This window comes from Chaetodon trifascialis, chromosome 7 (genome assembly GCF_039877785.1).
Source record: "Chaetodon trifascialis isolate fChaTrf1 chromosome 7, fChaTrf1.hap1, whole genome shotgun sequence".
NCBI lineage: Eukaryota > Metazoa > Chordata > Actinopteri > Chaetodontiformes > Chaetodontidae > Chaetodon > Chaetodon trifascialis.
The window spans coordinates 29,242,038-29,261,634 of NC_092062.1; the positions used below are offsets into that span (position 1 = coordinate 29,242,038).

A 19,597-nucleotide genomic window follows, 5' to 3' on the forward strand; every position below is an offset into this window, starting at 1 on the left:
CCATCATGATGATGGTTTGCATTGAAATTTACATCTGAAACACAAAGTGCGTTTACAGTCACATCGCAGATAAACATGTAATTAGCTGTATGTGTTTAATTATCACAGTATGAAGAGTGACCTGATGTTGTTACTGCCCTCTGGGTTTAAATGAGACAAACTCATACAACTTAATACAGTCAGATGTTAGCTTTCGTTAGCAAGCTTTAGACAGATACTGCTCTGCTCGTTTCACCAGCTCTTCAGTACTGTGAACACTGTTTAATCATTCTACAGACTCACAATTCAATGTTTTAATCACAAGATTAAAAGTCGACACCAGCAAATTTAACGCAGCAGCATCGTGTAAAAGGTTGTGTGATGTCACTCTTGTTGTGGCGCTAACTGCAGATGGAGGGCAGGAAGTGATTTTCTGCAGAGGAATCATTAAAACACACGTTCAAAAGGAGCTTTTTTTCAAGTCCAAAAATGTTTTAAAAAGTGTGAAAAATGTAAAATGGCAAGAAAAAAGATGAAAAAAATGTTGTTAACCGTCTGCGGTCAGGAGGAGCCGAGTCAGCTAATGATGGAAATGCTGTAACATTAGCTATTGTTTTCAATATATTGTGATAGATTTAAAGTAACAGCTACAAGCAAAGTTTTGAGTTTGTTGCACCTGCAGCCACGCCCATCAGTGATGTCACAGTGTACTGACACACACGAGCACACTTCAACATCACGCTGAGAAGTTAAACCAGTGGAGGGAAGCAGATTTTCAGATACTCTTCAGTCGTTCTTCAGGCTGTAATATTTTCAATGCAGACTGACTTTGGTTGCTTTAACTTGATGACGTTTGTTTTTCGCGACATTCAGAATATTATTATGCAAACTTTCCCACCGGGCTGCTGTTAGACTTCTCCACAATTAATGTCAAAATGTCAGACTTAATTTCAAACTTTTTGATTGAATTGTTTACTTCTTAGGTTTGTAAATGGTTTACTCATCATTTTGGCAAAAACATGAAAAATAAAGCGAAGCTTGAAAATAACTGAGTTAGCCCTTAAATACTGCCCACAGCTCCATGTGATGGGACACATGGCTAAACCTCGAGCGAGATGGAAACTGGACAACAGAGGATTTAACTTCCTTCTCATTTATGAGCACTGCTTTCTTGTGGCATCATAGATTTGAGCCTTCAGATGCTGAGGTTGTTCAGCATCTCCTCGTCGTCATGCGTCCCTCAGGGCTCCGTGCTCGAGCCCCTAAACTTCCCTAAAAACCATCCTCCATGTTGAAGACGAAGCAGTAAGAAGACTGAGCTCTGGAGCTTTATGACACATCCTCTGACGGATTAAAAAAAGTTTTGAAGATAAAAGTTTTCTGAATGTGGAGCGAAAGATTGTTTAAGATTTTTACAGGCTGATGGAAGAATTTACAACATCGAGCTAACCGAACTACAGTTTGGCGTTGAATGTTTGAGGCTTGTTAAATGAATCATTTAATTTTTTCACTGTTTGTAGCTGGTTTAGCATTAGCATTGATAACTACTGGCTTTATTTGTGTTTAAATAAGGAATAATGTTTCTGCAGTTTAAGCCTCAGCGGCAGTATGTTGGTTATTTGTGCACTTAAATTTGAAAAAAATCCCCCAGAATGATAATTTATGCCCTAAAAAAACGTACTTAGTTCCCTCAGATTGAAGGATGAGGCTGGATGTAAATCTTTAGATCTATCAGACATTTCTTTAATGGATGAATTCGCTGTTTTGGGTCTTTTTGTGGGATTTTCTGACAATAAAAAACAGAATGTCAGTAGATATGTTCAGATATTTTTCTCCTTTATTTACTGCTGCTTGACTTTAATTCAGTTTTTGAGCTTGTTAACAAATTAGGGCAAATTAAGAAACGTGTTGGTAAAGTGTTTTGTGGCCACTAATTAACACTCATTTGAGAAAATAAATGAAGTAATCTGAGGGTCGGAATGACGACATGGAGGAAACATTTTGCTCATCAGCTGTGTTTTATACCAGAATGTGTATCTGAGTCACTTCCTGCATCTCTGCGTCTTTCGTGGCTGTTTGTCACCTTCACGGTCCTCGTCTGAACTGGATTCACAGACTGAAGCTGACTTGGGTTCGTTGAAACTTGAGTCTCTCAGAAAGACTCTCTGCTCCTCTCACTTTAACGTGGTCTTTTGCTCCATGATTTCAATCATTAAAGGGTTTTTTTAGGCAGTCCGGTTTTTAACCAACAAGCAGCTGGAACATCAGTCTGAGGCTCATCTTTAGAGGCTTGAACTGGTTCAAGTCACATTCTACCAGCGACGCAGAGAAGGTTCTTCAAACTGCAGGTAAATCTGAGGAAGTGACGCAGAGACGCCCTGAAATCTGCAAATATTCTTCTAATCATCAAACCCCATTGAAAGAGGAACGTTTTCCAGGTTTTTCTGGTTTTCCACGTGTGACTGAGCGACATTATGAGTTTCAACCCGACATGAACTCTGTCATCGATCAGACTGAGGTTTATATTCAGCAGCTTCAAATGATTCGTTTCTGATAAAATCATTTCATTTAACATGTCAACAGAATTTCTTCTATTTTGCTTTTCTTGCGTTTTTCCCTTTTCAAAGCTCCGACAAAAGGTTTGAATATTTTAATTTTCTAAACTATTTTTCTTTTCTTTTGTTTTAATTTAACCATATGAACCTATATATTTCACAGATATTTTACATTATTATTATGATTTCAGTTCTCCCCCCCCAGTTTTTATATATTTATCTCGACTGACTGCTGATGGCTAATTCAGTTTTTCAGCTAACTCATGTTTTCCAGTAACGATGGCTTTTGTAGTTTAAGATAGCAGTTTACTAAAAATCCAAATGAATAAATAAATAAATAAATAAAAATGGAATATTTATTTTCTTCTGCGTTGTGCAATTAAACATTCTGAACTGTTGGACCTTTTAACATCTTACCTTTCTTCTTCCAGCTGCAGCCAACGATCACAGGTGTGGAAACTTACCTTAATAGCCATTTAAACCTGTGTGTGTGTGTGTGTGTGTGTGTGTGTGTGTGTGTGTGTGTGTGTGTGTGTGTGTGTGTGTCTCAACAGGTGTGTGTTAGTAAGACATATTTTCCCCCAAAAAGGCCAATATTTCACAAATTTTCCAGGTGTGAATTTCTGAGTTCTCTGATGAAAACACGCACCTGAATGACATCACATGGTGACTTCAGAGGCTGCATGAACTAAATCTGATGGATGCTGCCCTATCAAAATAAAAGCCCCCTGCTCCCCCACATAAAAGAAAGCGCAGAGACAGAAGCAGATTCCATTTTCTGTATTCACATCTGAACACATCGGTCCAACATTTAGTGCAAGTTCTGCAAACGGTCCGTCAACATTCAGACAACAGATTGTCCCGCTGCGTCTTTAAATGAGACAGGAAGTGGAAACAGACATGACATTCAGAGCATTGATGATCCATCATCGATCAACACGTGGACATTTGACAGAAGTGCTTGGCGATGGATATTTAAAGCTTTATTCTACTTTCAACAGTCATCATGAGTGAACCAGCTGATCAGAGCTCCAGCTGGGCGACAGGATGTGACGATGGAACAAGGTCAAGTTAAACCGAACAGTCAGAAACCGTCCAGGAAGCTTCAGCTCTGTCACCTTATGATGGACGTTTTCCACATGTGAACATCTTACAGGCTAAACGATCAATCCGATGAGGAAAGAATGAATCACGGCTGCAGACTCGCTGCATTCAGCGCAGACAGCAGCTTCCAGGTGTGCAGCACGCTCAGCGCGACCACGTGCACATCAGCCTCAACGCACGCACGCACGCACGCACGCACGCACGCACGCGCGCGCGCGCACGCGCGCACGCACACACACACACACACACACACACACACACACACACACACACACACACACACACACACACACACACACACGCAGCATCCACACACACACAGCATCCACAGAGGACATTTTCATTTGGATCAAACAAAGTGCAGCATATCCACAGAGTAAACGGAGGACACGTACTCAGCACCACCTTTACATTTTTACCTGCAGGAGGCCGACAGACAGACAGACAAACACTGACACTGACACACACACACACACACACACACACGGGTGGAGCGCAGGTGTGTGACAGACGACGTGGAGAATCACTCAGCTGCTGCCACACTGGACTCCCTGCGCTGCTGCTCTGCTCCTGAGAATAAAAACCTTCTGTCGTTGAAGGAAACGAACCGTCCTTCCACCTGACGGACTGTCGAAGTCCTGGGAGACAAACTGGACGACGACGTCCCCGCGTCTGATGAGGAAGAGCGATCGTGTGTTCATTAAAGTTTCCTGCACTCTGCGAGACGTCCCGCATCGAGGCTGTCAGTATCAAACCTCTTCTTCTTCTTCTTCAGGCTGAGCTGCAGTGAGCGTCTCCAGACGAGCTGGTCTCCTGTCCTGCCTCGTGTTATTTGGTTTATCTGGTTTTATATCTGTGAGCAGTTTGATTTCTACACAAACGATAATGTGACGTGTAGGAAGCTGAAGAAAAGCAAACCAGCCATTTCAGCTTTGCAGGAAGTGACTGGAGACAGCAGGAGACAGCTGTCATTTCACATCAGCTGTGCGGGACACGTCTCTCTTTCTCTGAGACGCCATCATCAACCTTTCTACACCCATCCGCCCGCCTGGAGGGAGGGATGGATGCAGGCTTCACTTCAGACGTTGAACCATCAGACACGGGAGCATCAGCGAGGTCCAGCAGTGACGCCTGGGATCAGGTCTGGCTCAGTCCTCCGGTTCAGGCCGGTCCAGCTCTGGGAGATCATTTCTCTCAGGAGCTGCTCTGTGACACGTCGAAAGAGGAAACCGTTGGCACGAAGCTGGAAGAGCGCTGCTGATGGACGTCTGTATGAAACCCGTGAAAGAGCCCAGAGCAGGAGCGCAGCGAGGCGGCGTCCTCTGCAGGGACTCTGGACCGTTGAGGTGCTCACTGCAGCAGAACTGAACCTGAGAAGACGTCGACTTCAACCCTGTTAGTTACTCCTCCACATCCTGAATGTGTGGTCTCCGTCACCTCATGAGGCATCAGGTCTCACCCTCTGATCAGAGCCATGACGCTCTGATTTTGGCAAAAGGAGGAGCTCTGGTCAACGTCACTGTGTTTAGTTCATTTTGGTGCAGGTGTATTTCATTGAGTCCTTAAACGTGTTCACTGTTAATGGGTTTCATTCCATGTTGAAGTTTGGTGATTCCTAATCAATAATTCCTTCACTGTAGCCGCGTGCTATCAGTACCTCAGTGAGGCTGCCCCCTTGTATCGAGGCCTCCTTCACACCCGTTCCAGCCCCCCTTTGCTGATCCGGCCCCCTCCCTCCTGCTCCGTCTTCATTGGAGCTGGGAGACTTTGACTGCTGAGGTGCTGGCAAAGTCCAAGAAGAAGGGTCCTTCCTGTTTGGGCAGGAAGGTGGTGGGGATGATGTTGTAGATGCCTGCTGGGACGTGGTCCACCTCCATGTAGCAGAAGCCACATCTGGAAAAAGAGACGTTAACACACATCAGCTTCAGCTTCAGCTTCAGCTTCAGCTTCAGCTTCAGCTTCATCTTCATCGTGCTGCTTTGTGTTGAACTTCCTGTGGAAAAGACAGTTGATGTTGATCTGAGCTGTACCTGTAATCTCCGCTGCTCTTCTTCTGGAAGGCGGCCGGGCCCGGATCCCCCACCGTCGACACCGTCACCATCTCAAAACCAACGCTGTACTGCCTGCAGACACACACGCAGAGGCACTGACACACACACACGCAGAGGCACCGACCTCACTGCATGACTTCACGACAGTTATGCAAATGTTTCGTGCAGACGTGACGGCAGACGGCGAACGCAACGTGCAACCGAACATTAGTCATCACACAGGCCTCACTCATCCCCGACCGTGTGTGTGTGTGTGTGTGTGTGTGTGTGTGTGTGTGTGTGTGTGTGTCTGAGACAGACAGACAGATCCAGACCATCATTAAGTGTTGGTCCCCTGTGGAAAAGTCACTGAGTCATTTAATAAGCCGGGCAGAATTATTTAAACTCCAGTGGAATGAAATGACATCAGCCATGGCGACGTCTCTGACGTGTTAGCGTGGATTAGCATCTCATAATGGAGGATGCTACGATATCAATTCAAGTATCACCAGTCTGATTCCGACGCGACTGATGCGTGTTTGATAAGGTGTGTTATTACATCTATGAGATTCAGTTTCGACATGTAGAAACCCATAAATGACTCATTTCTTCTGATGCTGAAGCTGACTCAAATGTGTCTGAGTCCACATTTCAATCAGCTGCTCGTGTCCCTCATCTGGATTCAGCTGGACAGTACGAGTCAGGAAATCAAACCGAGGAACTGAACTGAGCAAAACCATGATTTAAAGATCCGTCCCAGGTGATGTCAGCCTGACCTGGATCCTCGCAGCTCGACGAGCAGCGGTCCAGACTTCTCCAGGTTCATCTGATAGATGGGGTTGTGTTTGTATGAGTCCTTGTAGTTCCCGCAGCCTCCGGCGCTGAGCCCCTTCCACTGGCCGTTAATCTGAAGACAAACACAGACAATGACAGCAGGTCGTGTTGGACTCTGTGTGAAACAAGACTGAATCAATCCTCAAGTGTCCCTGCGTCCATGCAGTAATCTAATCTTTATACGGAGCCCCTAAAGTGCCAAGAAGAACAAAAAAAACTATATTGTGCACACAAGATACTAAAACGAGCGCATGAGATACTAAAATGTGTGCACGTTTAAGCAAAATTTTGCGCACAAGGATACAAAAAGGTGCGCATGAGATACTAAAACGAGCGCACGAGTAAGCTAAATTGTTTTAGTATCTCGTGCACAGCTCAGTGGAGTGTTCCACATCGTGTTGCAGCGTCAGATTCAGAATAAGCAGATATTTTCAAAAATGAATGAAGCTGATGAGCTCAAAGATTAAATCTACTGTTTTCAGTTGGGTAGAGGTAGTGTTCATGTTTTACAGCCTGGGACTGGATCTCTTTGTGAACAACATACCCGTTTGCTTTGGGTGAAAGGATTTGGGATCTTGGAGAAGGTGAATTTACATCCAGAGTACACCTGGAAAGAAAAAACACCTGGTATTATCATCAGTATCGTTATTATTACACACAGACAGGGCAAACATCACATTTATATATGACAACAGGATGACAAACAAAGGAAAAATGAATGGACTGGAATAAATGCTGGGTGTAACTGCAGCGGTGTTTAAACCATGAAATATAAACATGAACAGATTCATTATCAGCTGCTGTAAGACAAAGCGCGGCGTGTTTCCACAGGGTGGATTCTGCGCTGTACCGTTCACTTACTCATGACTATCTGCACATTAAACACAGCTTTCATATCTGCGCCGCTCCGCTCAAAGACATCACGTTTGCTGCTTTGATCTCTGGTGAACAAGAGACGCTTGAATCAGTTATTCTCCGGAGGATTTTCAAAGAGAGGCACTGATCTGAGCTGAGAGGGCGAGAGCAGAGAGTTCAGATGCTGTTACAGCCACGAAACATCAGCACACGTATGAAACACAGCGGACACGTGTGCAGGCTGCATGTGTGTTTTTAATGAGCCATTTCAGTGCAAACGCTCGCTGCAGCTGGCAGGAGGAGCGCATGAATTATAAAAGACAAGAAAGAGATTTGGGTCAAACACACAGGAAGAGGAGAAGAGGACAGAAGAGACGACACTCTGGCTCAGCGCTGAAGGACTGAAAGGAGAGGACGCACGGCGAGGAGACAGCGAGGACTGCGGAGCCCGGAAGGCTCAGGAGGACTGGATCAGCTGACGAGCCTCCTGCATCAGCAAGGACTGCCTCCAAGACAAAGAGAAGGGCATCACGGAGGAGCGAGCAGTCGATGCAGGAACGCTGCAGCATGGATGACGGACGCTGTGAGACTTCACTTAAAGACTCAAACACATCCAGCTGAGAAGCTGCAAACAGCTGGCTGTCCACGTCCAGCGGTCCACGGAGACTAGGACAGCTTGGCACGGTACACAAAGAGGTGGACACGAGGAACAACACGGTGCAGACATGATCATACCACGTTAGTCACTGCTTTCATTGCACATGATGATAATCTCTAATGAGACGACTACATCGATGTGACCTGAAGCTGGATAAAGCAACAGAAAATGAATTTTTTGAAGTTTTTGCTTAATTGGACTCTTGTCCGTTGTGGCACGGTGAGCTTCCTGCAGCTGCAGCCGTGACAGCATTTGATGGAGCTTCACAAAAAACAGGCTGCAGCACAATCGACCGTCTCAACAACCCCACGAGTGGAACATCTGACAGCTCGCAAAGCTTCCAGAGCGAACCGTGTACAGCATGAGAGAGGACAATATTTAAGCCTTTTTAATGTCCTGTGAGCGTTTCTGGAAGTGCTTTTAAGACTTTTCAAACCTGCAGACACCTCAAAGTGGATCCAAACGTGCAGATGTGTATAAAAACACGATGCTGTTCATGTGTGACTTTGTTTAACAAGAAGCTTCCTGTCAGATCAAAACTCTTCCAGAAGTCTTTCTCACCCGCAGCGTGTAGTTGATGGTGTTCTGCTTCTCATACTGGGAAACCACCAGTGTGAAGGTGTGCGTCCCCGCGCTGGTCAGCCTCATCTTGGTCAGGTAATGTGGGCTGTTGATGCGGATGCCATCGATGTAGGGAGGGGGGTCCGCTGTGGGGGGAGCCAGCAGAGTTAATTCACAGTGAGGAAGCAGAGGCCAGCTGACCTCTTCGCCCTGTTAAATGAAAGTCTGTTTCAGGGGAGAAAAGCTGTGTTTGTGAACAGAGAGCTGCAGAGAAGCTGGGGGTTTGAGACGGACTCATCTTTCTTTAAAGCTGTGTGCGGCTGTGAAATGCAGAAATTAAAGTGGTGACAAAGCGCAGCCTTCAAACTCCTGCTGCCACAAATCCACAGAGCAAATCTCACAGCGCGGCGCTTCAGAGGGAAAACGTCCTCTGAGGCGTCGATCGGAGCTCACCTGGGTAGTAAACCTTCTTCCCGTCTGTCTTGTAAACGACGAGGGTGATAAACTCCCTGTTCTGTGCAAAGTCGTCCTGGAGGAACAGAGAGAGAGCAGACATTAAGAGAAATAAACCTCACAGGATCACATCGTAGCATCCTTGGCACTGAGGCGCGAACAGAACCGAACACATCCTCATCTTCATCACCTTGTCAGTGATGTGTCTGGTGAGCAGCACCCACACAGCAGCGCCCCCTGCTGGACACTGCACCTCCAGCTTGTACTGGGGGTTGTTGGCCAGGCTGTAGACGTCCTTCACTGGGCCCTGCTTCCCATCCCAGCTGCTGCAGACGACACACAACCCAGAGCGCACACGTCACAGTGAGTCTGCGCATCGTTCTGTTCAATGTTCAGCAAACCTTCACGAAGCACACACCTGTGAATGCAGGACGACTCTTTGAACAGGGCGGGGCTCCAGCTCAGGTAGATGACATCATAGTACTGGCAAAGGTCCTCCCATGAGATCCAGAAAACACCTGGAGAGGAAAACATACGCATCATTTGTATCTGACAGAGCGCTGGCTTCAGAGGCGCCGCTGCTGGGGACGACTCGCCGCTCTTAGCCCCCCGTCCCTCACCTTTCAGATGGCAGTGCTACACAAATAAGCAGATTTCTCTGACTCATTGTTGTGATTTCATTAATGCTCCATCATTTCAACTACAACACACAAAGGAACATTTAAAGGCACGAGCTAAAAACACACCGTTATCAAACTTCTGTGCTGTTTTGGGGTCAAAGTTGAGGTATTTGAGGAGTTCGGGGGTCCAGTTCTTCTCGTCGCGCTCGCTGTAACGCCCCTTCCACCGCAGGTGACTCCACGGATTCTTCAGCTGCAGGAAACGCATCCCCTACACACACACACACACACACACACACACACACACACACACACACACACACACACACACACACACACACACACACACACACACACACACACACACACACACACACACACACACACACACACACACACACACACAGTTAAAACACGTGCAGCAGATGGAAGGACAGGAAGTTCGACTGCTGGCTGTTCAAGCTGTGCTGACTGGGATGCTAACATGTTGTCCATGTGAGGCTAAGCTAACACCGCAAGTTTAGTTTTACACATTCCCTCTATGTGCGTATGATAAGATGCTAATGCTAGCTTAACTATGCTAACCTTGTACTCCCTGATGTCGAGAACAGCGTAGGCATGTGTTGGCACTAGACCCCATCTCTCCCCTTCCTCATCTGACATCACCCCCGTTGCCGTGGTGATGAGGACGTCACCCCTGTGGAACCTGACACAGAGGGAGGATGAAAGCGGACGTGAGCAGGGAAAGGAAAGGAGAAAGGAACAGAAGTCGGAGGGAGCGCTGCTCACCTCTGGAACAGCATGCGGAAAGAGTCGTTCTTGCTGAACGACTGATTGTCTGAGTGCATGGCGATGCGTTCAGGGATCCATCCAGTGAGCGCGTGCAGATCGATGTTCTGTAACAGAGCAAATATGAATCATCTGACTTCCTCACAACCTCACGACAGAGCAGACTTCGGTGAGCGTTCACGATGGCGTCTGCTCAGAGCTGCTGAGCAAAGCGGCTGCTGATATCTTAGAAAACTTCCTTTAAGGTTTTGTTCAAAATCCAAACCTTTCAAGACCTCAGCGTGATCGGATGTGTCTTATTATACACTTCCAGACTTGCCAAGCACAAAGGAAGATATAAACAACTTTTTCAATAACACAGAAAATACTATTTTAAACTTTAAAGCCTTTCTAAATCACAGATTTTGCTCCTCGCTGTCAGCGAATCCCTGCCTCACATTTCTACTTTGATCATACTCCTGTGGCTCCTCTGGCGCCTGACTCTTCATCACAGCAGCTGAAATGACTCATTTCACGGTCGTTTCCTCTCCTGCTTCCTCCACCTCCACTCACCGAGTTGGAGCCGGGGAAGTCGTAGCCTCCCATCACCTTCATGTAGGCCTTCTCTATCAGGGAGACCCAGAGCTCGTTCCTGTTGCTGGAGTAGGAGCACAGCAGCTCTCCGTTACGATCCACCGGCAGGAAGTCGTCGATGATGACCTGCAGACACAGACGGGCGGCCGGACTGACGGACGCAAACTGAGAAATGTGAATTGTGAAATGTGCAGGACGAGCTGTGTGCTGCTCGGCCGCTGGGCACTCCTCTTTTACCTTCCTGGGAACTCCGTTGATGTGAAGCTTGACCATGTACTTCCCACAGGGGTTATACTCTGGCTCTCCTCGTCTGTTCTGAGGGTAGATGATGCTGTAACACACACACATACACACACTCGGTTGAGTCTTATCTGTTTAATGTATTTATGCTGCTCCCATGTTTGTCTTTATCTAAAAGGCTAGAGGCTGCGATGGACAGATGCTGCAGATGTGCAGCCTCTTTGATGACATAACTTCTTTGTCCTGATGCTGCAACAGTTTAAGTACATATACAACAACATCATATTGTTTCCATTCCATAAGAGAATATTTTAGTTTATTTGGTCTGAAATGAGTCAAATTCAAAGATACTGAACAGCAGCACAAAATGCTGCCACTTCAGGTGAACTGAAGCTTATGTACACGTCTGTATCTGCCTTCAGTTACACCAGTCAAACACAGAGGCCACACACGGTACCTGGTGATGAGTTTCTTGTTGTAGCGCCTCTCATAGGCCGCGCTGATGGCTAACGACGCCACAAAGGAGCAGTCAGACACCACCGTCTGGACGAAAGGAGAGAGGATCACATCAATGAACACAGAGAACACATTTACACAGAGAGAGAGAGAGAGAGAGAGACAGAGAGAGAGAGAGAGAGAGAGAGAGAGAGAGAGAGAGAGAGAGAGAGAGAGAGAGCACCAAACCGAGCTGACAGTTTCACTGCGTTTGGATTCTGAATGTTTCACCTCCAAAGCTTATTTTCACATGTCCAACATGAAGATCCTTCTGTGTGGCGATGCTGCCCTCTACTGGCTGAATTCAAGCAAGTTTATGCACTGACATACAGTACAGCTACACCCTCTTTCCCAACCTTCCTCCAAAAATACAGAGATGCAGAGAACAAAAGTAGAACCTCATGACATTATTTAATGCACAGTTTGGCCAGTTTGCCTACACTACCACTAAAGACGGTTGAAAAGAGCTGGTGCTCAGCACACAGAAGCTGAATCCTGCTCTGACCTGCTTGATGCTGAAGCTGGACACAGACATGATCATGGTGGGGTTGTTGCAGATCTCGTCGGGCCGGACCCAGCGGGAGAAGATGGCTTTCTGTTTGGGGGACAGTGCCAGTTTCCCTGTTTTGTCCCTGATGAGAAAAATGCAAAAAAACATCGGCTGGTTAGTGTTTCATGCTGTGCATGCAAGTGCTCAGTTTACCTGCACGCTTAGTGAAGCATAATGTCAAAAAACAGCCAATCAAATCACACAAACGTCATCCTACAGTCTGCCTCTGTGTCTCATTTCATCACAGTGGAAGCACAGATGAAGATACCTTCAATGCAGTTTGTTGAGGAAAAATGACCAAATGTAAAGCAGATCTCTAACTGTCCGACTGCTGTGACGACCTGAGAGGCCTTTTCCGTTAGCTTTGAGCGCTGCTAACCTTAAAAAGAGAACTGAACTTACGAGAAAGGGACTGGAAAGGCGAAGCGCTCCCTCAGGTCCACGCTCATGAAGGGCACGTAGGCGATGCCATTGATAGTTGAGGTGCTCCTATCGATTCAAAAGGACAACGTCAGTGAAGCAGAGCAGCTTCAAAAAGAAAGCGTTCATTTCAGCCAGTGTGGCGGCTCGTGGTGTGACCTGTCACAGGTGTGTTTTTGTGTGGAAGCGAGTGTCCAGGTCTCACCTGAGCACCTCGATCTCCTCGGACGTGTAGCGCTGACCGTGGGGCTCGCTGGACTGCACCGCCCGGACCGGCTGGGGTTGCGGTCGGTCATGGAGGGTGAAGTCTGACCCAAGGGGGAAAAACTGGCGGACCGGCCCCCCAGAACTGCCCACGCTGCTGGGCTTGGCTCCAGAAGGTCCCGTCCTGTCCTGAGTGTGACCTGGAGTTGATTTGGACTGAGATTCTTTTAGACCCTCCGCCCTGACAGAATATAGTGGAGAAGGATGTTACAGTCATCATGGAGAACCGAGTTTCTCTTCCAGAAGATAAAAAAAGACCAGACATGTGGACCGTGATGTGGACCTTGCTGCCATCTACTGGACGTTCAGCTGTATCTTCCATGTACATGTATCCTGTGTCCATCAGTAAACTGCTGCCATCTCTTCAATATGTCAAATATCCAGATTCTTTACACCCCCGGTCTGTTTTCACTGTAGTGACGTCCACCTCTGACAAACACAGTTCTCTTCTGAGTGTTTCTATAAGCCTGAGCTTATTATCAGAACTTTTGATGTATTAATCGTGACTTTTTAAATCACACTTACAACAAAACTTGCATTCCAGTCACTGCACAAATACAGCGATATGAAAACAAATGTAATCTGCCAAAAATAATATCTGCTAATGTGATTCTTCTTAATTTATTGCCAACAAACCAGAGTGCGCTGATTAGCTATTTTAGCGGGGTTTCTCTCAGATTTATTTCTTAAAATGCAAAGTTATCATTTGAAGCCAACTCAAGGCCAAAACAGGCTGCCTGAAGACACGCTAGCTCTGAAATGCTTCCAGTCAACATTGGAGTCCCAGCACAGACTACTTGCGCTGTAGAGGACGTACCTGTCTAAAGCCTGACGCGCTAGCTGCTTCAGCTTGGTCTGCAGCGCCTGGTCCGACGTCTCGTTGGACTGTTGCAAACACAGAAGGAGAAACAAATGAGGAAGCGAGTGTGAATAATGTGAGAGAAGACAGAGCGAACGCGAGTCGCTGTCCCTGAGAGGGACGACAAAGAGAGAGACCTACAGTGTTAATGCACAGCTCCACAGCCTGAGTGTACAGTTCAATGGCTTCATCGTCATTCCCCTTCTCGTCTTCTTCGAAGGCCTGGGTGACCAGGAAGTGGGCGCGCTCCAGGTCCACCTGCTGCCGGGACTTCAGCGGGTCACTCTTCTGTGCCTGGCCTGGGGTCAAAGCAACAGAGAGGACACATAAGAGACAATCTGTCCACAGAGAGAGGCTACATGGCAAAGGAGGATGTCTCTTAATTAAGACATAAATCCCACTTTGATGACTTCATGAGCAGTGATTCTGAAGATGAAATAAATAGCCGAACCTGCCATCAAGACTCAGACTGACGATCTGTCTGTTCATATGTTTCTCATGTTTTGTCCACCCCATTCACATCAATGAGGGCAGACGCAGCTTAAGACCGAGTTGGATATTTCAAGAATAACATGAAAAATGTTTATTTTACATATTTTTTCTGGATGGCTTAAAAAAATAGAACCACATAAACACAAGCCATGAAAACATAAAAAATAAATTAAACTGAACTAGTCATCCACTGGCTGTGCTACAAAACACGACACACCCACAGTCTGTGGTCACACACACACACACACACACACACACACACACACACACACACACACACACACACAGTGTGAGGCGAGTCATGGAAAAAAGTACTCAGACAGCATATGAGAAAGTACGTCCTCAGGGCCCGTTCAGTGACAGTCCTCGACAATTTCATTCACATATTCAAGACTAAAGTCAGGAAAGACAGAAAAAAACGTCCCTGCTTTCCGGCAGCTTGTCCTGTGAATACAATGCTGTTTGTCCATCTTTCCAGACTCGAGCTATATGCAGTCTCAACATACTGATAACATACGTCCAACAAAGGCTAAAGGGAGGGGAGGCACCATGAAACTGAACTAAATGTATCTGAAACAAAAACACTTAATGAGCTCTGGAAAATGATTTGGCTGTTCAAATTAGCTGATTTGATTTGTAAAGAGGAGGGGTATCAAGTTATTGTGCTGCAATATTTACAATGGAAAACCACGACAGAATATATTGAGCTTAACAATTAAAAGAAATGTGAAGTGAATCGACCGTGTGTTTGCACATGTGTGCAACTGTGAGGCAACATGATTCTGAGTAAAACCGTGAAAACAGTGTGTGCAAGCAGTTAGCAGGGGAATCTGTGCAGGTTTGATTCCCTGTCTTAGTGCCCTTGAACTCCCAGTGTCTCAGCTGCTGTCCATATGTCACCTGATGAAGAGCATCAGCTCAGTGAAGGAGCAGAAAAATGACAGGACAGGTCAGGTGAGCCTACCGGCATTGTGAAGGGCTTGGACCCGATCCAGGTACTCATTCACTTTGTCCTGGATTCCCTCCAGTTTGGACCCTGCCATGCCAGCATATATGAGGGCCTGGGCTGCCTCCTACGGCAAAACATCCAAAGACAGACTTATTAAAAAAGACACAGCTATTAACTGCCAGTGACCGTCTCAGATTTATAACATCTATTTATTACAAATTAAATGCTACTGTAATGTGAAAATTAAGAGATTTCTTCATCTCCTTTTTAATGTAATTATATTTACATCTAGGTACAATCCAAAGTGGAAAGCTGTGACTTAACGTGTAACTAAAAGTGAACGTTTACTTGTCGGTGAAATAAGCTAGGTTAAGTGCTAACATTGACCGGTAGCAACTGTTTACGCCTGTCAGGTTTACATGTATAGACACGTACCTTATAATAAAACACAGCCTCGTTATATTTGCCATTCTGGTCGTAGGTGACAGCTGTTTTGGCAAATTTGACCCCGTCGAGCTCCAGCGCCGTACAGTCCATGCTCAGCACAACTTGTTGACAGAGTGACAAGCCGTTAGCCAGCGAATAAGCTAGCTAACCGCTAGCTACCGTAATTTGCCAAATTAACAAAATGTGTGTCCTTAACTCGAATTAGAATTCGTTTCATCAACTCGAACAAAGCATAATAAAGATAACCCCGGGCCGCGTCTTTAAACCCGTGGAGAAAACTGCCTAGTTAAAGTTTCCTTCATCCCTTGACAGATGACTACAACCGAATACCAAAACAACCATGTTGTTTCCGGGTGACACGATTCGCGCAGGCGCATTAGAGGATTCCGCCATACCACTAGTGTGTTGCATTCATGTGCAGGTAGGAACAATTATTAGCATTTTTATTCGATATTTTTAATTTTCACAGTTTCGACAGTACAGTGCCGAACTTTAAAATGTTATGATTGTCGTTAGTTTTATCAGAAGAACGGCATATACACCTCATTTATTAAGACATATTGGTATTCCTCAGGCCATAACAACCAAGCAATTCATAACAAATTTCTACATGAACTGTGACATGTGCAACCGTTTCAACTCAAACCGGCATGAAACTGCAGTCCTGCAAGTCCTGGCTGAATGTAAGTCTCATGGCCACAAGCTTAAGTTGTACATCAAAAGAAAGCTACAAATCTGTCGTCTGGATAGTTTTAAACGTTATCATCGACTTGACAGAATGCATTTTAACATATGTAATAAATTCAGTCCCATTCTCTTGAATGCGACATCTCAGGCCCGCCTTGAGGGACTTTCTTCAAACTTGGCACAAACGTCCGCGTGCATTCAAACATCACCTGATCGGAAATTGATGGTCAAAGGTATCCAGTGCTCCATTCTGCCAATTAACAACAATTAAAATTAATTACAATACAATTATATTATTGGTTTTCAAATATTTACTCTACATTATGATGATTGATGGAAAATAAATTGAAATCTTATTATGTTTTGATCAGAGTGGAAAAATCCTAAATTCCTAGCACAATGGAAAATATAGAATTTGACATGAGTTTAAGCATTTTGAAATAATCCCCCCCACCCACCCACTTTATTTCAGTTCCTAGACCAAATGAAAATAAAAATAAAAATAAAAAAATAAAATAGATATTGTCTGTGACTGATGTGTAAGCATTAGAAACACAACACACTGAGGCCTGATCAGCTTCTGTTCATCCTGTTCAAACATGTGACATCAGCCTGCTGTGATAATGCTGCTGACATTTTCAATGAGCAGAAAGATGGAAGAAAAAGACAGTAACAGGAAAGTGTGGCAGCACTGAGCTTTCTCCTCTACATGTTAATATTCTTTGCATCAGAATACAAAAGCTTAAGCAAACAGCAATGGGATCATTTCGATGAGAATGGGTGATGCAGCGCCCCCTGTTGGCCAATCAGCAACAAACAATTCAAAGTGGTACAGGGGAAACAGGAAACTTTCTTCTTCTGTCCTGTTCATCAGTCTAAAGCCTTCTGTTTGCAGATCCAGTAGTTTGTGGCAGCACAGCTCACTGATCTCCATCCTTTGGTCCTCACAGACATGGCACAGTGACCGTCAGCAGGAGGTTGTCTCCAGGAGCTGAGGGAAGAACACGACCTTTAGATCAAGGATGAGAGATTTTATGATTCAAAATGTTTAGGAACATGTGTCTTACCATTCAGTCAGATCACTTCCATCGACCCACTTCCATTTCCCATCGACAACTCTCAGTCCGATCCAGTATCCACTGGTTTCTGAACTGGCCAAACTCTCACTTCTGATGAATGTCTGAGAAGAGAGAGACAGTTATCAGACTTTAGATGAAAAACACACTGTGGCCTGCAGACTCACAGCGTGCTCACACTGTTTCATTTCATGCAGGTTTTCTCGTTACCTTCTCCTCTTCATCAACGACAACAACCAAATCTGAATTATGATCTTTGCAGCTTGTTTGAGCTTCATCCCAGGACCTCCATTCAACATAATTAAAGACATAACAGCTGGACTGGAAGAACTTCCAGCCCATCGGACAACGTTCACACTGTCTCTCTGAAACAAATGAGACCAACCAATAAACAGCATTACTGCACTGTCATGTTTTTGATTTTGGTTATCTTGTAACTAATTAATGGGTTCTGAACATACCTCCATCTTTTTTGGGGCAGTAGGCATCAATGATCCACTGATTTCGATTAACAACGAGCTCATTACACTGTGTCTTCATGTCCTCTATTGTTTTGGTGAAGGTGTTCCTCTCGGTCTCCAGCTGCTGGTTTCTAGTCTTCAGCTGCTGGTTTTCTGTCTTCAGGTGCTTTTTTTCTATCTCCAGCTCCTGCTTATATCTCCCCAGCTGCTGTTTTTCTGTCTTCAGCTGCCGGATTTGTCTCTCCAGCTCCTGGTTGTATGTCTCCAGCTCCTGTTTGTGTGTTTTCAGCTGCTGCTTTTCTGTCCTCAGGTTTGTGATCTGGCTTTGTGAGGCATTGTAGGCATAAGTCAGCTCGTCCATCCGGCCCATCAGATTGTCGTGGTCCCTCCTCAAGTTTTCATTTTCTGAGCTGAGTTTGTGGTTGAGGGTTGTCAGGTTGTGGCTCAAACCCAGTAGAAGTGTTTGGTCTCTCTCTGCAGTCAGCTTGGCAATGTTTTCAGACATGACAGCAGTAACTGCAGTGACGGACAGAGGAAGATGTCGGTGATATGTTTTTTCAAGACAAGTTTAATTAAATAACATATTTTATACAAGAACGCAGTATGAGTTTTAAATTGTCATAGAAGACATTAAAGGACAGATTCATGCTGCGTATCAATCTCAACACAATGGAACATTGAACATTGAAACTGGGTTTTCTTGCTGTAATCTTTCCCTTCATTCCAGTAAATTACATCTTTCATCCTAATGCACCTACAGTGTCAGAGATGAGGGACAGTGTCCACAGTCCTCGCTCTGTCCAAAGCACATTTCATGTTTTACCCGAAGCTAACACACTTTTAAGTTTCAGTTCATCAAATCAAGTCAAGTTGCCGTCTTTTTCGTACAAAATGTCCTCTGTGATACTTCACTGCAGCTCAGCACAGAAATACTGTCCGGGGAAACACAAAGTGGAGATTTTGTACTAAAAAGGCTAAAAAACTTTTGATGATTCACATTTGATTTCTCTAACTCAGACTACTGAAGCTTCATATCAGCTTCAAATGAACACTGGAATCCATTTTCACACAGGGCCAGTATGAACAGGAAGAAGGATTACATCAAGCAAAAAGTGTCCCAGTGTCCAAATCTGTTGATTTAAGATAAGCCTGAAAAAATGTGAGTTTATCCTTTAAACAAGGACGAACTAGAAAAAAGCTCTGGTTTGAACTGACGTTCACACAGAAGGTACTCACAGTAGATACGAAGGGCCACGATCACTAACAGTATCAGCCAACACACTGTCATTGGTGTGAAAGACTGAGCGACGGACAGAAACCTCCGACCTGAGAGAAAAATAAGAATTCAGTCAACGAACCTCAACAACGAGATTCAACACAGTGGAAGGTGTTTGAACACATTTTAAAGAGCGAACAAAAGGAAAGGTTTGCTGAGCTTTTAAACACTCGTCACTGTCACATCTGATTCAACATGTTTGATAAATAGATCTCGTGCTGAACATCATGACATCTGTGAAATGGATTGTGTTTGTGGTGCACCTGAGGTGGCTGCTGTTTTATCCAGCGTGCATCCTGCTGCATTAACGTAGTCAGCTTCTTCCTTGATTTCCTCTGAAAGACACACAGAGCAAACATTTCTATGCTGA

The 19,597-nt window shown here is 45.2% G+C and overlaps 2 protein-coding genes across 2 annotated transcripts; both read right to left on the reverse strand.

The window, feature by feature from the left end:
• Positions 1-3,299: 3,299 nt before the first annotated feature.
• Positions 3,300-16,078, reverse strand: capn7 (calpain 7). Its single transcript, XM_070967262.1, has 21 exons — positions 15,716-16,078; positions 15,296-15,404; positions 13,981-14,138; positions 13,798-13,865; positions 12,922-13,161; positions 12,699-12,785; positions 12,252-12,378; positions 11,709-11,794; positions 11,249-11,342; positions 10,991-11,137; positions 10,439-10,545; positions 10,235-10,355; positions 9,776-9,920; positions 9,448-9,547; positions 9,220-9,355; positions 9,030-9,105; positions 8,577-8,722; positions 7,047-7,109; positions 6,445-6,575; positions 5,669-5,761; positions 3,300-5,531 (listed from the first exon to the last, which is right to left on the reverse strand). The coding sequence occupies exons 1-21, from the start codon at positions 15,815-15,817 to the stop codon at positions 5,387-5,389; spliced, it is 2,481 nt and encodes an 826-aa protein (XP_070823363.1). The 5' UTR covers positions 15,818-16,078; the 3' UTR covers positions 3,300-5,386.
• Positions 16,079-17,284: 1,206 nt separating this feature from the next.
• On the reverse strand, positions 17,285-18,456 carry LOC139333511 (C-type lectin domain family 10 member A-like). The gene is made up of 5 exons (XM_070965973.1): positions 17,952-18,456; positions 17,701-17,855; positions 17,638-17,645; positions 17,482-17,583; positions 17,285-17,405 (listed from the first exon to the last, which is right to left on the reverse strand). The coding sequence occupies exons 1-5, from the start codon at positions 18,454-18,456 to the stop codon at positions 17,285-17,287; spliced, it is 891 nt and encodes a 296-aa protein (XP_070822074.1).
• Between the last annotated feature and the right edge of the window lie 1,141 nt (positions 18,457-19,597).